At 44.2% G+C, this 20,967-nt stretch overlaps 1 protein-coding gene across 1 annotated transcript in view; it reads right to left on the reverse strand.

Annotated features, from left to right (window-relative positions):
• Positions 1-3,027: 3,027 nt before the first annotated feature.
• LOC121287567 (ankyrin repeat domain-containing protein 24-like) overlaps positions 3,028-20,967 on the reverse strand; it is a 95,901-nt gene continuing 77,961 nt past the window's right edge. Inside the window, exons 17-20 of the mRNA XM_041205497.1 lie at positions 15,167-16,681; positions 12,127-12,291; positions 7,929-7,994; positions 3,028-3,371 (exon numbers count right to left, since the gene is read on the reverse strand). Coding sequence (XP_041061431.1) covers positions 3,294-3,371; positions 7,929-7,994; positions 12,127-12,291; positions 15,167-16,681 — 1,824 coding nt within the window. The 3' untranslated portion in view covers positions 3,028-3,293. The remainder of the gene's footprint in view (positions 3,372-7,928; positions 7,995-12,126; positions 12,292-15,166; positions 16,682-20,967) is intronic.

A 20,967-nucleotide genomic window follows, 5' to 3' on the forward strand; every position in this document is an offset into this window, starting at 1 on the left:
TTACTGTTAAGTTTCTTAGATTCCTCGCTGGTATGTGCTCAGCAGATCAGACACTGGACAAGTCGGGACCCAGTCCTATCTCGAGTACGAGAACAAGTGCTACATGGTTGGTCATAGGAGCCTGTATCTGACGAAATGAAACTGTACTTCAGCAGAAGACATGAAATAACCAGCCAGGGTGGCATCTTATCATGGGGAGCATGAGTAACAGTACCTCCAAAGGAAAGAGAGCCACTGTACACAGTGCATATCCATGAATTTCCCGAATGAAGACCAGAACACACAGCTACCTATAGTGTCCTGGGATTGATGGTGAAACAGGGAGTTTAGTGAAGAATTGTGTGCAATGTCACCAGTGGCAGAAGTTACGTTCAACAGCTCTGTTACACCCTTGGGAGGGGCCAGGAAGGCCATGGGTATGATTACACATTACCTATGTGGGGCCTTTCATGGGAACAATGTTTCTGCTCATTGTTGATGCCCACTCAAAATGGAGGGACATATATGAGGTGAAGTCACCAACGTCTTCTGCTACAATTGAGAAGTAGCATCAAAGTTTTGCCATTAATGGATTACCAGAAGTGGTCGTATCTGATAACGGCACAGCATTTACGAGTGCTGAGTTTCAATGGTTTATCAGCCTCAATGGTATCACTCATGTGAAAACTGCACCATACCACCCTTCCTCAAACAGACTGGCCAAAAGGGCGGTTCAAACATTCAAGGCAGGCATGAAAAGATTAACTGGAGATTCTTTAGCAACCAAACTAGCACGCTTTCTTTTCCATTATAGGACAGCCCCTCACACAATAACTGGTGTCACACCTGTAGAGTTACTGATGAAAAGTCATCTCAGGAGAGGATTGAGCTTAATAATGCTAAATTTAGGGGGGAAGGTGGAAAGGAGTCAGGGAAGCCAGAAAAATAGGCATGATTGGCATAGTCATGAGAGGAAATTTACCGTGAGAGAGACGGTATACGTGAAGATCTTTGGAGAAGGACCAAAGTGGTTACAGGGTGAAATAAGTGCAGTGACTGGACCTCTATCTTACCACATGGAGCCTGAAGGCCAAGTCATGCAGAGACATGTGGATCATTTAAGGAAGATAGAAACAATTCACCAAGAAATGATTCTACCAGTATTCACAAGCAGGTTAGCATTTCCTGTTGAGAGAACTCAACTCTGTACAGACATATCTGATGTGTCTAAGAGTTGAGAATACAGAACTGCAGGTGTCCACTGAAGCATCTGATGTTCAGGCAACTCCAGAAAAAGAGGTTCCTGACAAAGCATCTGAAGCTGTAGAGCTGAGACATTCCACATGCATAAGGAAACCCCCAGAAAGACTGAACTTTTAAATTACTTAACAGTGTAAATAATTTGTTGCCTTGAGAAAATTGTACTTGGAAATATAAAATGTATATTTGAGTAAAGGGGGAGGGATGTGGTAATTATGGTTTTATCTAACGTGTAATATACTTTTAAGAAGAACGCTGTTAAGGAAGATCAAATGATCTTTAGTAACCAATAGAAGAGTAGCACAGGCTACCTCTGCAGTTAGTAGTCAGTAGTATGGAGATAGGTTCTGAAGTGAAAGCACACATGTAGTTGCTGCTGAGGTACCTGTGTAAATAAACATAATGTTTTCCACCTAAGAGTTGTCTGCTGATCAACTCTACATGTAGTACCAACTCGGCCACCCAACAACCAGCATGCAACGAGGATCCACAAGACCCAACAAGAAGGGAACAAGGCACTCTAAACAAATCTTACATACTGGGATATTATATTTATCGATAGTTAGAAAACTGGATCTTTTAAATCCAGGCCTGTCAGCAATATTCCCACCTAAAGTGTAGTTGTATCTCCAACCAGTCAAACTATCTGCTTCCATTTCAATCAGGGCGATTTGGCCAGGAATTCTGGATTTAGGGAAAAAATATATTTATATCTGAAATCTGCTCCCAGCAACGGAACAGGGATCAATTGATCAGGCAATCAGCTCTTTCCTGAGAGACGTGGGTGGCTCTGAGAAGAGCCTTTGGCTCCAGAGGTTTATAATTTTCTCAGGTTGTTTCACTTCTTTCCTGACACTGTTTTCTTGGCCTTTGCTGCTTTCACTTTGGGCTTGGCCTTTGATTTATCCACTTTTTTTTACACGTGTAGCATTTTGTCCCTTGTCAAAAAAAAACTTCCTGACAGACTGGGTGCACGGAGTAACATCATTGAGTTTCAACGCATGCACGAGCCAGTGTGCATGCACAGATGGGTGTTGGCAGCCATCTTGCGTGGCCATATTGCATTAGCAGGAGACACAGCATATAGAAAAACACAGCAGCCATTTTGTGCACAGGAAGATGTCACAATCTGCAATGTATTGAATTGGCAGGTAAGCCATTTTGCTGCTGTTGGCTGAAGAGGGATTGTTGACCAGGACATGGAAACAACTCCCAACTCTTCTTCTTTATATAGTTCTGTATAACTTCACCAGAAAAGAAAACAAGGCAGAATGTAAAACTGGCTACCAATATGCTAGTGGCCTAAGACCAATATCATCTCCTGTGGACCTGGCACAGGTAGAGAGGACAATGAGGATGACTCTCAGCCTAAGTTCACTGAACTCTAGAAATGGACTTCATACCTTGGGGGTTTGAATTCAGAGGGAAGGTGTAGACTGGATTCAGAAATTTAAAACTCTTTGGGGCATCAATAACGTATAGCCAGTTAAATATTTTCAGGTGGTGTAACCAGGTAGAATTACTGACTATCCATGTGAAAGGGAGTGAGACTGGATGTTTGACAGCTTAGTTTCTCTAAGGGTGATCAACCTATGCAGCAACAACTCAGAGATACTTGTGAGCACTCACTCCTTACATTCAGCAACAAATAAATTAAAAGGCGTCTAATTACCCAGCACCCGAGAATAGTCAAGACAGGGAGTAGTGAAAAAGAAAAAAATTCTTTGATGCAGAAGTTTCAAGGTCTCCACAAAAGATCAACATAATTTGGGTGTGTTTTGTTGAAGTATTTATTTCCACTTTATTAGTTCAGAGTCACACCAGTACACACAGTCTAGATCCGTAACAACAACTGCCTCAACCATCAGACCTTAATCTTCACACTATTCATTTGATAAAATGAGTGTTAACCCCACAGAGCCTGTTTCTCTGCCTCTCTTCGCAAGTCTTGAAAAAGTAAAGAAAAAAATGTACTAAACAATTTAAACCTTGTCATCGGATGTGAGAAGTAACTCCTCATCATTATAAGACTATTGTTGTCATCTTAAAAAGTGTCACATGACCTGCTTGTGATGTTTGTGCATTTTTAAGATCTGAAGTAAGACATTCTGGACATCTTCATCCATGTGACCCTGCAACAAGAAACACAACAAATCAGATCATTTTCCCAGTGATAAGACAATATTTTGTTTCCTCTGTATGTCAAGTTTCAAAAGTTTGAATTAGATTGCAAATTAGCAAAGTAATTAGTCATGAGTTGTCTCCTTCTTAGCTCCAGGATTTCCTCGTATCCACACATTCACAACTTCAAAACAAAAGGTTTGGCCGGGATTTTCTGTGCTCACTGAGGTCGGGCGTGTTTGGTGCTGTGAACGGACAATATGGCGAGAAGGCCAAAAGTCGGATTTCACGATGGCATAAAGCCAGTTTGTGATTGGCCGCGTTCCCTGCCAGCAGACTTCGGGAACCCCATTGTAATACATCAGCATATCATTATAAGGCCAGCCCGCCAGACTCATCCCCCCCGCTGGATCATTTGCCCATGTTGGCTGGAAACACAGTGGTGCAGAACACATCTTGTCAAGTGTGATGTGCAGAAGTCAGGAGTAACTACCAGGGGCTTGTTCACATCGCGGACATCTGGGGAGCAGAAGGTGCTGGAGCCTGACAGCAACAGGACTCTGGAGGAATATCCATGGCATGCTGGGTGGATTCTCATGGAAATGGCTCCTCCATGAAGTAGCTCATGTGAGTTGGAAAGTCACTGTTGATGCGCACAATGGATGATGGTAAAGAGGTTAGGAGAGGAAAGTCCAGGATCGACTGGGCGAGGAAGAGGTGCCGAGGGGGTGAGGTTGTGATAAGGGGAATGAAGGTATCGGGGGGATTAGGTTTGCAGGGGGGAAATGAAGGCATCGAGGGTATGAAGTTGGGCGGTGAGAGGGAGTATGGGGAGGAGGTGGTAACGGGGGAGAACTGGGGAGGTAGGTGTAAGGAGGTGGAAGGTGTAAGGGGAGTTCAGAGAAGGGAAGGATTGTGCAGAGGGGAGGAAGTCCAGTGGTAGGAAGGAATACGGAGAAGGGAGGGATCCAGGGAGAGGGAGGAGTGTGGAGAGGGGAGGGAGTCCAGGGGAAGGAAGGAATACAGAGAGGGGAGGAAATTTATTTTTATTAATTGAGGGGATGTGGGCTTCGCTGGCTGGTCCAGAATTTACTGCTCATCCCTAATTGCGCTTGAGAAGATGGTGGTGAACTGCCTTCCTGAACCGCTGTAGTCCATGTGGTGTAGGTACATCCACAGTGCTGTTAGGGAGGGAATTCCAGGATTTTGACTCAGCGACAGTGAAGGAATGGCGATATATTTCCAAGTCAGGATGGTGAGTGACTTGGAGGGGAACTTCCAGGTGGTGATGTTCCCATCTATTTGCTGCCCTTGTCCTCCCAGATGGTAGTAGTCATGGGTTTGGAAGATGCTGTCTAAGGAGCCTTGGTGAATTCCCGCACTGCATCTTGTAGGTGGTACACACTGCTGCTACTGTGGGTCAGTGGTGGAGGGAGTGAATGTTTGTGAATGTGATGCCAATCAAGCGGGCTGCTTTGTCCTGGATGGTGTCAAGCTTCTTGAGTATTGTGGGAGCTGTATTCCATCACACTCCTGACTTGTGCCTTGTAGATGGTGGACAGGCTTTGGGGAGTCAGGAGGTGGGTTACTCGTCACACGGTTCCTAGCCTCTAACCTGCTCTTGTAGCCACAGTATTTATATGGCTAGTCCAGTTCAGTTCCAGGTCCCCAGGTTGTTGATAGTGGGGGATTCAGTGATGGTAATGCCATTGAACATCAAAGGGCAATAGTTGGATTCTCTCTTTTTGGAGATGGTCATTACCTGTCACTTGTGTGGCGCGAATGTTACTTGCCATTTGTCAGCCCAAGACTGGATATTGTCCAGGTCTTGCTGCATTTGGATATGGCCTGCTTCAGCAACTGAGGAGTCATGAATGGTGCTGAACATTATGCAATCATCAGCGAACATCCCCACTTCTGACCTTATGATGGAGGGAAGGACATTGATGAAGCAGCTGAAGATCTATCACTTTCCATTTATGCTATTTGGCACGCAAGTAGTCCTGTGTTATAGCTTCACCAGGTTGACACCTCATTTTTAGGTCTGTCTGGTGATGCTCCTGGCATGCCCTCCTGCACTCTTCATTGAAACAGTGTTGATCCCCTGGCTTGATTGTAATGGTAGAGTAGGGAATATGGTGGGCCGTGAGGTTACAGAGTGTGTTTGAGTACAATTCTGCTGCTGCTGATGGCCCACAACGCCTCATGGATGCCCAGTCTTGAGTTGCTAGATCTGTTCAAAACCTATCCCATTTAGTACAGCAGTAGTGCCAGACAACACGATGGAGGGTATCCTCAACGTGAAGGCAGGACTTCGTCTCCACAATGTGTGGTAGTCACCCCTACCAATACTGTCATGGACACCTGCATCTGTGGCAGGCAGGTTGGTGAGGATAAGGTCAAGTATGTTTCTCCTTCTTGTGGTTCCCTCACCACCTGCCACAGACCCAGTCTAGCAGCTATGTTCTTTAGGACTCGGCTAGCAGTGGTGCTACCGAGCCACTGTTGGTGATGGACATTGAAGTCCCCCACCCAGAGTACATTCTGCGCCCTTGCCACCCTCAGTGCTTCCTCCAAGTGGTATTCAACATGGAGGAGCACTAAGCCATCAGCTGAGGGAGGGCAGCATGTGGTAATCAGCAGGAGATTTCCTTGCACATGTTTGACCTGATACCATGAGATTTCATGGGGTCCAGAGTCAATGTTGAGGTCAACTCCCTCCCGACTGTATACCACTGTGCCAACATCTCTGCTGGGTCTGTCCTGCCGGTGGGACAGGACGTAACCAGGGGTGGTGATAGTGAAGTCTGGGATATTATCTGTAAGGTAAGATGCTGTGAGGATGAATATGTCATGCTTGACTAGTCTATGAGACAGCTCTCCTAAGTTTTGCACAAGCCCCCAGTTGTTAGCAAGGCAGACTTTGCAGGGTCGACAGGGCTGAGATTGCCATTGTCGTTTCCTGTGCCTAGGTCAATGCAGGGTGGTCCATCCGGTTTCATTCCATTTTTGTGACTTTGTAGCGGTTTGTTACAACTGAGTGGCTTGCTAGGCCATTTCAGAGTCAACTACATTGCCGTGGGTCTGGAGTCACATGTAGGCCAGACCAGGTAAGGACGACAGATTTCCTTCCCTAAAGGGGGATAGTGAACCAAATGAGTTTTTACAACAATCAACAATGGTTCATGGTCACCATCTGACTTTTAATTCCAGATTTTTATGGAATTCAAATTCCACCATCTGCCATGGCGGGATTCAAACTCTGGTCCCCACAGCATTAGGCTAGGTCCAGCAACAATACCACTATGCCATCACCCCCCCGTGTAGTAGGAAGTAAGGGAAGAAGTAAGGCTGGAGGAAGGAGTCAGGAGGCTGAAGGGCTAAGGGTGGCAGAGGAAGTAAGGGTGTCTGAGAGAGTCAGGAAGGGGGATGCACTAAGTGGGTGGGGGAGTCTGGGAGTCTGGGAGGACTCAGGGAGGGATGCAGGCATTCCAGGAGTGAAAGGGTTCCAGGGGGAAAGTGGTCCAGAGGGGAAAGGTGGGTAGAGGAGGGGAAGGGGTTTCAGGGGGAAGGGGTTCCGGGGAGGAAGAGAACAGAGGACGGGATGTTCAGGTGAACATGCAAGGAATGGGTCTGGTGGGACCATGATGGCCTCCTGGTGAGTGAACTGAGGGTGGGTATGGTATGAAAGAATGGTGAGAATGACCGAGGGCAGAGTGAGGTAGTGGTGTGGGAGGGTGGCGATTTGATGGTAGTGGTAGAATGGACAGCAAAGGTGATTGGTGGGGCCTTGAAGGCAGACACAGAGCCTGAGGGTGGGAAGGAGGAGATCGGGGAGGTGAATGTGGATGGGGATGGGATTTTCAGGAAGGAAGGGAATGTGTACGTTCACGTGGACATCCCCAAAGGAAAAGGGTTGTGGCTGGCGGGTAAAACATCATTTTGGCAACCACTGCACTTAGTGCAAATCTGAGAAGATTCCACCCTTTGGCTCACTAACTTCAGAGCTTTGTCAAGCCCATAACTACAAACCATAGCTCAGGGGGTTACAGCCTTACCTCAGACTCAGAAGGTTCTGCATCCAAATCTCATCCTAAAGTGTTGAGCCAATAATCTGACATTCAATGTGGGAGTGCTCAACTGTTAGAGCTCTTGACTTTCGACGTGATGTGAAACCAGTCCACCCAAGCTTCAGATCTAATTGGCCTATGGTGAGTGGTGGCGATGTGTTACAGTTCACCCAGGGAGTCCAAGTTGCTGTGGCAACTTTGGCATGTTGTGGTCTGGAGTTGTGGATAGTGATGGTAGAGGCTCCAATGTTCTTTCCATCACATGGCTGACAGGGAATCTCTCCCACTCTTACTGCCTGCTACTGATGTGTGTTGGAAGGGTTTGAAGGTTGACAATCAATATATTTGGCCATGTTATGAACACACCTTCCTTGGCTATCAAGTCCTGGGGTGGGACTTGAACCCAGAGCTTCTGACTCAAAGACAGAGACACTACACACTGCATCACAAGACTCTTTGGTAAGTAAAGAAATGTGACCCCACCTTTGAGCTCCTTACCTGAACAGCATAAAGGAGATGTGATCGGTAAATTGCCACGATGGCTCTATGGTCGTTCTCTGCTTTCTGTGAAGAAAACCAGACCGAGTTTTACTGCAGCATTTCCAAAAATGACATTTATTGACAAATTGGCTGAGAATTTCCCCAAGGGAGTAAAGGCACTGCAACCCCTTTTTAGATAAAGCACGCGCACCAGTGGCCAGCAGATAGTGTTGCGCACAAGTTTCCTGGGTTTGCTTGTTCTTATTCCCATTGGTGCAGCCAATAAGTGTAAAATAGGTGTAAGTACCAGGGCTAACTGGAAACTTCTGTGCATCCTTCAATCAATGTGAAATCTGGGACACTGGTATGCATCCAGGTAAAAGAGGATCAGTGTTTGGCTCTTTAACTTCACTCCCTAGTAACTTCACTACGTGTCTTAACAATATTTTCATTGTATTGGCCAGGGCACCAGACCAGAGAAGAAGAAAGTTGAATTTCAACGATTCAGATCTGAGAAAACCTCCTCAAGGTATGAGAAGACAAGAGGTAGAGTCTGCTGCTTGGGGGAGGGGGTAATCAACCCACCCAGAAATGGAGCTTGTGCTACCTTAAGGAGGAGGTATCTACACTAATTGTCAACTCCTTCGTCCCAGGATGGTAAAACAGGATAAATTCAATGAGCTTAGCAAGTCCTGTAAGATAACACACTAGATACTCTCATGAACATCCTTGGGACCAGCATACTCACCACCCACTAAAAACAACACCTCCACAAAAGAGAATAAAAGCAAAATATTGCAGATGCTGGAGACCCAAAATGAAAACAGGAAATGCTGGAAAAGCTCAGTAGATCTGTCAGCATCTGTGGAGAGAGAAATAGGGTTAACGTTTCAAGTCCAATATGACTCTTCTTCAGCAGGCTGAGGGCAGAAATGTGAGCATGAGAGCAAGATAATAAATTGAAATGGCAAGCGAAATGAAGATCTGTGTCATGCTTGTGGGCTGAGTGAAGGTGTTCCACAAAGCAGTCACCCAGCCTCCACAATGTAGAGAAGACCGCATTGTGAGCGGCAAATACAGTAGACCAAGTTGAAAGAAGTGCAAGTGAATCATTTCTGCACTTAGAAGGAGTGCTTGGGGTCTTGGATGGTGAGGAGGGAAGAGGTATAGGGGCAGGTATTACACCTCCTGCAATTGCATGGGAAAGTGCCAAGGGAAAGGAATGAGATATTGGGGGTGATGGAGGAGTGGGCCAGGGTCTCATGGAAGGAACCGTTCCTTCGGAATGCTGAGAGGGAAGGTGAGGGGAAGATGCGTTTGGTGATGACATCATGCTGGAGTTGGTGGAAATGGAGGAAGATGTTCCTTTGAATGCAGAGACTGGTGGAATGGAAGGTGAGGACAATGGGAATCCTATCAGGGTTAGTTAACCCTGTCAGGGAGGGAGGGAAAGGGGTGAGGGTAGAAGTGCAGGAAATGAGTCAGACAAAGTTGAGGTCCCTGTCAACAACAGTAGGGGGAATCCTCTGAGGGCTGAGGAAAAAGGAAGACTTGTCAGAAGCACCATTGTGGAAGGTAGCATCATCAGAAGAGATGTGACGGAGATAGAGAAACTGAGAGAATGGGATGGAGTCCTTACAGGAAGCAGGGTGTGAGGAGCTGTAGCCGAGGTAGCTGTGGGAGTCAGTAGGCTTGTAATGAATATTGGTAGACAGTCTATCATCAGAAATGGAGACAGAGTGCAAGGAGAGGAATGGAAGTGTCAGAGATGGACCATGTGAAGGTGAGAGAGGGGTGGAAATTGGAAGCAAAATTAATTAATTCTTCAAGCTCTGGTCAAAAGCAGCAATTGGCACTGAAACAGTCATTGATGTACCGGAGAAGGAGTTGTGGGAGGGGGCCTGAATTGGACTGGAACAGGGAGTGTTCCACATACCCCACAAAAAGACAGGCATAACTAGGGCCCATGTGGAAACATCTAGCAACACCTTTTACCTGGAGGAAGAAGTTCCGAAAAAGAGTCATATTGGTCTCGAAACATTAACTAACTTGGCGTATTTCTCTGTAACACAGCATCCTGACAACACTTACTGATATCGCAACTACCCTCCTTCCATGTGAACATCACCCACCATCCCTTCCCCACTCCCACCAATGCCTTCATATCTCTTGCTTCATCTCTCCTGTGCCACTTGGCACACACTCCACAACTGGTAGCCTTATGTCTAATTCTGGGCACAACACAGAAAGGGTTTCAAGGTCACGGAGAGGGTGCAGAGGAGATATACTAGAATTATGCCAATGTGGGCAGGTTTGTTGATATGAAGAGACTGGAGAAAGCTGGGATTTAATGCATCCTTTAATAAATACTGCGCTGTTGGTATCTGCTATCAGGGTGATTGGTTTAGATGAATATATCGAATTCAGTCTTTATCACTGAGGAGTCAGAACCTTTATCATTGTGATGCAGATTGTGTTCCACAATTTTGTCCAACAAACGACTAGCCTTAATGTTTATTTCAGTGAGCAAGTGGTCAATCTATGGAAGAGGCAGAGGAAGCAGAGAATGTTGATTCATTCAAGTGCAATTTGAATAAATTTCTTTAATAAAATAAGTTTTTGGGATAAAGTATATGAATAATTTGAGACGTGATATGGTAATTGTTTTCTTGAGAGGAATAGGTATTTTTTATTCCTTGGTGAGATGTGGGTGTCACTGGCAAGGCCAGCATTTATTGCCCATCCCTAATTGCCCTTGAGAAGGTGGTGATGAGCTGTCTTCTTGAACTGCTGCAGTCCATGTGGTGTAGGTACACCCACAGTGCTGTTAGGAAGGGAGTTCCAGGACTTTTACCCAGCGACAGTGAAGGAATGGCGATATACTTCCAGATCAGGATGGTGAGTGAATTGGAGAGGAACTTCCAGATGGTGGTGTTCCCATGTGTCTGCTGCCCTTGTCCTTCCAGATGGTAGTGGTCATGGGTTTGGAAGGTGCTGTCTAAGGAGCCTTGGTGAATTCATGTAATGCATCTTGTGGATGGTACACACTGCTGCTGCTGTGATCCAGTGATAGTGAAGGAACAGCGATATAGTTCCAAGTTGGAATGGTGAGTGGTTTAAAGAGGAACTTGTAGGTGGTGATGTTCCCATATGACTTTGGACCTATGGTTTCTAAAGCTCTCCACCATTGGTCAGTTTTCCTCACGTCATCTCTGGATCTGTTGCAGAATTATCGATAGAGATGGATCGCTATGATAAGTCAACAAAAGGTTCAGGGTTAAAATTAAAAGGCATTTCTTCACAAAAAGGGGGGATTTTTAAGATTGAGATCAATAATTTTTTGATTTAGAGCAATTGCAATTAAACAGAATTCAATTGCAAATTATCCATTATCTAATTGAATGGCTGAACAGCCTGGTTTGGCTGAATGGCCTACTGTTGTTCCTGTGTTAACAACAACATTATCATTGTATCATGTGACTAACAGGATAGAAGACCAATTCAATAAACCTTAATCCTTTTCCATCCAGCAATTCCTGAAGCTATGTTACCTTCCTACCCATCCCCCTGCTGTGGCAGAATCACAGGATTGTTATAGCACAGAAGGAGGCCATTCGGGCCATTGCGTCTGCACCGGCTCTCTGAATAAGCAATTCACTTATTGCCCTTCTCCGACTTTCTTGCTTTTCTGGTAATAATCCAATTCTCTCTTGAATGCCTCGATTGAACTTATCTTCACCACGCTCTCAGGTGATGCATTCCCGATCCTAATCGCTTGCTGTATGAAAAGTTTCTCCTAATGTCTCCACTTTTTTTTTCCAATTACCTTAAATCTGAGCCCTCTTATTCTCGATCCTTCCATCAGTGGGAACAGTTTCTCACTATCTAACTGTCCAGAACCCTCATGATTTTGAATACTTCTACCAAATTTCCTCTCAGCTATTGCTTTTCCAAGGAAAACAGTCCCAACTTCTCTGATGTATCTACATAACTGAAGTTCCTCGTCCCAGGAATTATTATCATGAATCTTCTCTAGTGCCTTCACATCCTTTCCTAAAGTCTGGTGCCCAGAACTGGATGCAGTACTCCAGTCGAGGCCATTATGTGATTGCTTTTACACTCTGTGCCCCTATTAATAAAGCCCAGGATACTATATGCTTTATTAACCGTGCTCTCAACCTATCCTGCAATCTTCAATGACTTATGCCCTACTTACTGCTAGCTGTTGCTGTAACAATCTGATCTGCCTCTGTGTGGATTCTGTGTTTTGTGGGTGGGAGTGAGAGGCTGGTTTTGGAGGTAGTGCTGCAGCGTTGGACTTCTCCGACAAACTGTTCAAAGCCTCCTTCAGTTTGAATACCTCTTTGGATAGTTCGGCTATCTACAAAAAAAAAATTGTAATAGAGAATTAATAGCAAGGAACATTCTGTAGACAATAAGGAGGCACTAACGTGGAGAACTGGGACATCTGGGCCAACCTCAACTTCCCTATTTCCACTGGGAGGATGGGGTCAGAAGGCAATTGACATACACGCTTCAGAAACCATTCAGAAGGAAATACTTCCTAATGCACCAATCCATTGACTGATAGCAAAATAGAAAATAATCAATTTGATCAACACTAATTGCCTTGCAATTAAAATATGCTAAAAAATTAAGTCTGTCTAGACTCCTGTCTCAAATCATCAGTCACAGAGCAATGCAAGAAGACAAGCACTGAAATGTGTACAGTCAGTTTGAGTTTCATGTAGAAATCTATTATTAAGTCCTCACAATGCACTTTGAAAAACATAATATGATTAGAATAAGTCAACATTGTTTTACAAAGGGGGAATCCTGTTTGTCAATTTATTCAAGGTTTTTGAGAATGTAACCAGTAGGATAGATAAAGGGGAACCGTCAATGTAGTATACCTGGATTTTCAAGAAAGCATTTGACAATGTGCTGCACAAAAATTTAATATGCAAAATAAGGGCTCATAGAGTTTGGGGCAATATATTAGCATGGGTAGAGAATAGAAAACAGAGAGTGATCTTTTTCAACTTGACAGGCAGTGAATAATGGAGTGCCACAAGGATCAGTGCTGGGGCCTCAGGTATTTACAATCTATATTAATAACTTAGATACATTACTCTGTCTCTTTTCTAAGTTTGGTGATGATACCAAGCTAAGTGGAAAGGTAAGCTGCAGGGAGGCCACAAAGAGGCTGCAATGAGATATAGACAGGTTAGGTAAATGGGCAACACGATGGCAGATGGAATACAATGTAGGAAAATGTGAAGTTATCTACTTTGGTCGTAAGAATAGAAAAGCAGAATATTTTTTAAAGATGAGAAACCTGTAAAAATTGATGCTCAGATAGGCCTGGGTGTGCTTATACAAGGAACACAGAAAGTTAGCGTCCAGGTGCAGCAAGCAATTAGGAAAGCAAATGGCATAAAAGCAAAATATTGCGGATGCTGGAAATCTGAAACACAAACAAAAAATGCTGGAAAAACTCAGCAGGTCTGACAGCATCTGTGGAGAGAGAAACAGAGTTAATGTTTCAAGTCCATATAACTTTTCTTCAGAACAGAACTCAAAACGTTAACTCAGTCTTTCTCTCCACAGATGCTGTCAGACCTGCTGAGTTTTTCCAGCATGTTTTGTTTTTGTTAGGCAAATGGCAAGTTGACCTTTATTGCAAGGGGATTAGAGTACAAGAATAAAGATGTCTTGCTACAATTGTACAGGGTTTTGGTGAGACCACACCTGGATTACTGTATGCAGTTTTGGTCTCCACATTTAAGAAAGGATATACTTGCATTGGAGGCAGTACAGTGAAGGTTCACTAGATTGGTCCCTGGGATGAGGAGGTTGTCCTATGATGAGAAACTGAGTAAATTGAGCCCATACTCTCGGGAGTTTAGAAGGATGAGAAGTGATCTCATCGCAATCTACAAGATTCTGAAGGGGCTTGATAGAGTGGACACTGATAGATTATTTACGCTGGTTGGGGAATATAAAATATGGGGGCACAGTCTTTGAATAAGGGACCAGCCATTTAGTACTAAGTTGAGGAGAAATTTCTTCACTCAGACGGATGTGAATCTTTGGAATTCTCTACCCCAGGGGGTTGTTAATGCTCCATTGTTGAGGACACATAAGGCTGGAATAGTCAGATTTTTGTTCTCTCAGGGAATTAAGAGATATGGAGGCCTGGCAGGAAATGGAGCTGAAGCCCAAGATCAGTCATGATTGTATTGAATGGCGGAGCAAACTGAATGGGTCAAATGGTTCATTCCTGCTGTTATTTCTTATGTTATGTTTGTCATTCAACTAAAGGGGCAATTGCAAAGAGCTAAATTTAAAGTTACCTTGCCACTCTCACCCCAGAATTGTATGCAGTTAAGAGTTAGAGTCGGGTTTTGCTCAATTGTATGCAAGTGTCCTTTGATTTTATTCTATAAATTGGTAGTTATTGTGTTTCTGAATATACAAACAGCCACTTTGTAATACAGGATTGGAATCTTGCTGAAAAGAGAGACATGTTGCTGAAGTTTTTAATCTTGCACTTATCAGGACAAACACAAGAATGCCAAATTTCAAATTTTAAATTCTTATAATCATTTGAAATTTGGCTTTCTTCAACAATTTTCTGACTTAGAGGTGAAAGTGCTACTAGTGCACTAAGCTGTCACTTGTATTAGCTATACAGTATTCACAATAACTTTAAATACCTCAACTACAATTACAACTTGCACTCAGCAGTTTCATATCGGAGATCATCTCAGAGCACTTTACAATGGAGGGAATAGGGTACAGCACAAGAGATGGGGAACACTAATGGATGAAGGAAAGCACAATCAAAGAGATAGATTTTTAAGAGACTCTTGAAGGGAGGGAGAGTGTGGCTGAGGCAAAGCGGTATTTGGAAATGGTCCTAAGCAGCAGGTTATTGTGTAGCTCCCAGTGGTAGAGCAGGGAAACTCTGCACAGCTTTGAGATTCACTGACATTATCATGCAAAAGATTAAATCAATGTAATGGGTCCACAATTGGATAGATTGCACTTGGTTGGTGGAAGGAATAATTTTTATTATACAAGAAGCCTGCATTGTTTCATGAGCCATCATCACTAAGAGGTGATACTGAAAAAAATTGATAATTGAATCGCAGAATGCACAGCAAAAATATTTAAGAGCGATCAGATAGATACATGAATTAACATTGATTCCACAACACTGAGACCAGAAGGATTGTGTGATTTTGAAATACCTTCCTATCTTTATCCTTAACAAGGCCAGCAGAGTCCTCAATCTGTTTATGCAGTTCAATGATCTTCATTGAATCTGCTTTTAAGTCATTGAGCTGTTTCTGCATTGTGGCCACCTCTTCCTCTGCAGCTTGCTTTTCACTCTTCATAAAGAGTGCCTCTCTCTGTACCCGGAACACCTCAGTGCAGGTCTTCTCATGCTTCTTGGTCAGATCGTTTAATTTAATGATCAAAGAATTTACCTCAGCCTTCAGTGAGGTAGTGATATTTTCATGCTCTTCTTTTTGAATGGTTTGTCTTTTCATTGTGTCCAGCTCCTCATGTTGCTGGGAAATCTCTTTTTCTTTCATGGCCAACTGATCCCTCATATTGGTTACTATCCCTTTTGTATCCTGCAGAGATTTTTCAAGTGATTCCTTCACTTTCACATACTCATCCCAAGGTATAGAACTCATCCTTTGATGTTCTACCGCATTTTGTAGCCTTGTGATTTCTTGTTGGACTGCATTGTGTCTTACCTTTAAATCAGAAAGCTGCTTGTTAGCTTCACTGAGGGATCTACTCAACTCATTCTTCATCTCTTCATGCTCCTCTTTTGGGATATACAAAGATTGTACTGACCTGAGTTCTTCAACTTTCTTTTCATAGTCTGTTTGAAGACCTCTGCATTTTTCCTGCAATTCATTGTAGGCTTTGTCCAGCTCTTCTAATTGATGCTTGACTTCTTTGGACACTTCAGTTCCATTTTCAGTGGACTCTCCAAAATGGCTTCTCAGATCCTTGAGTTCACCTTCTGCCTTGGTGTATTTTTCTGTTAGCAACAAATTCTCTTTGGAAATTTCTTCAAGTGAGGCATTTAGTGACATTCTCATTTCATTGTATTCTTCCAAAGGGATACTGTGAGTCAGAACCTTCTCCATTTCATTCACCTTTTCCTCCAATGCTTTCATCTTCTTTTCTTCTTCTACTGCAGTTTTACCTATTTGCAGAGGCTCCATCTTAACACTCTCATGTTCAGGGATTGTTATTATAGCCTCTGTGCTTCTCATAGTTTCCTTTTCTTCCACGGAAAGAATTCCTAGTTGAATCTGTTCTTCTAGCTGTTGAATCTCAGTCATTGCAGCCTCATATTTGTCTTGAGTATCCTTCAATTTTTTAATGAGTCCTTGAACACCTTGGCTTTCATGTTCTTCCATATCTTGCACCTCTAATTTCTCAGCTCTGGGTCGGTCTTCTATCTTCGAGCAGGTCTTGGCTTTGAGCTCATCAAGAACTTCTTGCAGCCTTTGAACTTCTTGGTCATGTTCCATCTTTAGTTGCTCATATGCTTCCAGTGAGACTAGCTTTTCAGAGGTTGCTGAGTTAACCTCCTCCATGATTGTAGTCTGGGCCTGTTCATACTGTTTCTTCAGCTTCTCAAACTCTGCTTGTAAGGCATCATAGAGAAGAACTGGGATAAAATCCAGGCTTCCTGATGATTCCCTTTCATTTGCTCCTTTCTGTAAATATTCCAACTCCTGAAAAAAGCAAGAATAATAGAATTGCAAGTGCTAAATACTGATTAGGAACACACTTTGTAATAGGTAATGCATCATCTATATGTTAGTTACCTTGGTTTAGAATAATTTAAATGATCCAGATGTGGTTGGCAACACTGATTTAATGTCTGATGTGTCAACCATGGCTCAGTTGGTAGCAAACTTATCTCTGAACCACAAGGTTATGAGTTCTAAGCCCCACTTGTTAGGACTGAGTAAAATCAAGGCTAACACTCCAGTGCATTACTGAGGAAGCACCTCACTGTCGGAGGTGCCGCCTTTAGGAGGAGACATTAAACTGAGCTGCCAGCTGTCTGTGCAGGTGGACGTAAAAGACCCCATGGCACTATTTTGAAGAAGTGCTAGACAGTTATCCCTGATGTCCTGGCCAATATTTATCCCTCAAACAACATCACAAAAAACAGATCGTCCAATCATTACCACATTGTTATTTGTGGGAGCTTGCTGTGTACATATTGCTACCACATTTCCCACATTACAAAGGTGCCTACACTTTATAAAGTACTTCTTAGGCTGTAAAACACTTTGAGATGTCCAGTGGCTGTGAAAGTGCAATATTAATGCATGTATTTCTTTTCTATGTGCCACAGCTGCAATTATTGCAAGGCTGATTTGCAAGACCCAAACCCCATCCCAGCTTGAATGTTGCTTGCTATTTTCTGTCTGTCATTCCAATCTTCTTATATTTCAATACAGGCCATCCCAACAAGCCAGTAAACAACTGTCAAGTTAGAAGCATTGCCTCAATATCACAATAATGATACGTGAACTAGATTATAGTTAACTTACAGCCTAGCAATTCAATACAACTAAGTGGCTCACCAGGCTGAACCACAGGGCGGAACAGACGATCACTTTGGTGTGGGACAGGAGTCACATATAAGCCAGACTGGCTAAGGTTGGCAGATTTCTTTCACAAAAGATATTAGATTTATATCATTCATTCTTGTGACGTCTGCCAAGGCTGGCATTTATTACCCATCTCTAAATGCCCAAAGAACACTGAGCAGCTGACGAGGCCATTTCAGAGGAACGTGTTTTAAACTGTGCTCATATTTTCTCGATTAGTAGTCTAACCCTCTGAATTGCTGAGCTAGTAACATAAGTCTTTACTTTATTGTACCAGAATGCCAATGTTGAAATAATGCAGAACAGAGATTCTGGCATAAGGAGACAAGTAGAGAAGTTTAACTCCCAAACCAGGCGAGAAGGGAGTAAAGTTTCAAACATTTGAAACCTGATCCCAACCCATCTCAAAGACACCCATATCTGGCTGGATGGATGATTAAATTATCTCTACAGAGGTGATTAGCCCAGCGGTGGGCCAAGTTTTCCAGGATCTGGGAAACCCAGCATCTAGAGGGAGGTGAGAAAAGCCTGACACTGGACAAGTGCTTTTCCAGCACTGCTTGTGGGCCAGGAAGAAAAGAAGTACTTCCACCGCTTTTTAAGGTAACCTGATTTTTCTCTGCATGATTGTCATCCCTTCTTACTATGTTTCTGTCCACCCCACCCTACCCTACCCCTCCTGTACAATGTCACCAAGGCCCTCCGTAGGACACAGGAATGTTTCAAATCTCTTTATTGTATTGCACTTTTTACTCTGGAAAACCCAGGCTGTAAATTAACTGTAATCTACAGACATTGCCGCCTGCTAAGAATGGGGTAAAAGTTGCCACAATGGGCATTAAAACATAAAATAAGGATGATGGCTTATGAGATTGGCAACTATAAGACTAACTCTCGCAAACCCAATAAACAGGAGAGGCAATCATCTAGCAGGGACACCAAAGAAAGAGGAAAAAGAAAAAACTATTGGGGCAAATGAGTGCAACTCCTTGTTATGAGACTATGGGCCTGTCATTACGTAAGCTGCGGGAGTTCCCAGTATTCTAATACTAAATTACACAAACCTACAGTTTGGAGCAGTGGTGACTATAGAAGCTACTGAAGAACGATGTGGGCAGTCAAGACATAAGCGGGATCTTATATCCGTCTGACATGAAGGAGGGTTAGGAATGCAGCCTCCTGCTTAATTAACATGGTTATAGTGGCTCTGTACCTACTCCAGCTACAGGCATTTTTTTATTCATTCACGCTTCGCTGGCTGGGCCAGCATTTATTGCCCGTCTCTAGTTGTGCTTGGGAAGGTGGTGGTGAGCTGCTTTCTTGAATTGCAGCAGTCCATGTGGTGTAGGTACACCCACAGTGCTGTTAGGAAGGGAGTTCCAGGATTTTGACCCAATGACAGTGAAGGAATGGTGATTTATTTCCAAGTCAGGATGGTGAGTGACTTGGAGGGGAACTTTCAGGTGGTGGGTGTTCCCATGCTCTTGTTGTCCTTCTAGATGGTAGAGGTTGTGGGTTTGGAAGGTGCTGCCTATGGAACCTTGGTGAGTTCCTGCACTGCATCTTGTAGATGGTATACACTGCTACTACAGTGCATCGGTGGTGGAGGGAGTGAATGTTTGTGGATGTGGTGCCAATCAAGCGAGCTGCTTTGTCCTGGTTCAGTTATGTGGCACAGAGGAAGCTCAGGGAAATCCCAGTGCAATCTAATGGGGACAAGGGTTTGCATCCATTTCCTCCTCACTCCTCCTGGGAACAGAGCTCACCCTAGTCACCATGAGGAGGAAAATATCCCTTGAATATTTCTTCTCTAGCAAGGTCCAGGTCTCATCCATTGTTACCAGGATGTGAGTACATTGCTGGAGGAAGATCAATGATCTGCTGAGAGCTGGCAAGATACATGCGTTACGACAGCCACATGACATGACTCCAGTTCTGTATTGACCAACCTCACCCACGAGATGAGCAGCCTGAGGGTGCATAGTCCTCTATAACATTGAGAAAGGTGTGTTCCAAAGAATTACTGAGGCAAATCTTCCTGCACAATCACTTGTGGAGAAGGCAGCACTGATGGTCATAAAATCATATGACTGATCCACTGGAAGTAATGAAGGAGGGTAAATTGGTCTGAGCCTTCTGGTTCTTGATCTCGCAGGAAAAATGAGCTCTGGAGAAAGGGCTCATTCAGGTGGTTAGGTTCCCCAACTTGTTGTTCTAACATTGGTGGAAGAGGAGGCCCTTGACATCACCAGGTCAGTGAGGAGGGAGCCCATTCAAAGCAGGGTGAAATGATCTTACCATCTCCAAGTGACAGGGTTCAATTGAGGCATCATAAAGGGAATTAGACTGTTATCAGAAAAGGAGGAATGTGCAGGGTTATGGGGAGAAGGTGGGAAATGTCACGAGGTGAATTGCTCATTCAGAGACAGCACAGACAGGATGGGCAGAATGGCCTCCTTTTGCCCTGTGATTCTGTGGGTGGAACTTCTTCCTCAGTTTCCTCTATATCTATGAATAAGCTGAAACGGAATACTGCATCTGAGCAGAAGCAGCTAATGACATTTCCTGATCAGCTTTTTATGTCCCTCCTGAAGGGGCAGTTGTGAAGGGGGAGCCAAGGCAGCAATCAGTGACGTTGTTGTGCTCTTCAACAGAGGAAGAAGCAATCCAACCAGCATCATCACATGGGGCAAGCCTCTACCAGTGAAGGTACTCACCTCGGTGGGGCCTCAAGTGTGTTTAAGGCAGGAGGCACAGGATGAGCAACACATCAGGGAGGTGGTGAAGGAGGTGGAGGCAGCTGTGTGCTGTGCCCATTGGAGGATGGAAGACAGATACAGCCGCGATCAGCTGGAAGGAAATGCAGAGCTTCAGTTGTCACACACAAGGCATCTCTTCCTGCAACATCAACAGGAGATGTGTTCCCAAACATCAGAGTTCAGGACCGAGGTTCAGTCAGAACATGTGCACCATCATGTCTCAGGCATATCAGCTCATCCATTGAGAGAGTGGCCAAGCTCTTAGAGATCTGTATTTGATATCATGATAAATGGGTACAGTAGCAGCACACTAACAGGCACAGAATGCGTACCACATTCTGGAGCATTGACCAGTCAGTCGCACTGATAGCACAAAGTTCTATAGAGTAGGGCCAGGATTGCCCCAACTCTTCGTTGCCTCTGACATTCAAGCAGCCCATGGAAGGGCTGAGGCAGGCAGCGAAGAGATGGAGGGGATGACCACTCACTGGGCATCATCATCATCTGTTGCCCCTTTGGCCTCTCCGGCTGAGGTACCATCAATGCAGCAAGGCCCTGTGACCACACGTGTATCTGCAAAGCACAGGTGCCCATACTGGCACCACAGTGATAACAATCATCACCACAAGCATCTCA

The sequence above is a fragment of the Carcharodon carcharias genome, chromosome 14 (assembly GCF_017639515.1).
Source record: "Carcharodon carcharias isolate sCarCar2 chromosome 14, sCarCar2.pri, whole genome shotgun sequence".
Taxonomy (NCBI): Eukaryota; Metazoa; Chordata; class Chondrichthyes; order Lamniformes; family Lamnidae; genus Carcharodon; species Carcharodon carcharias.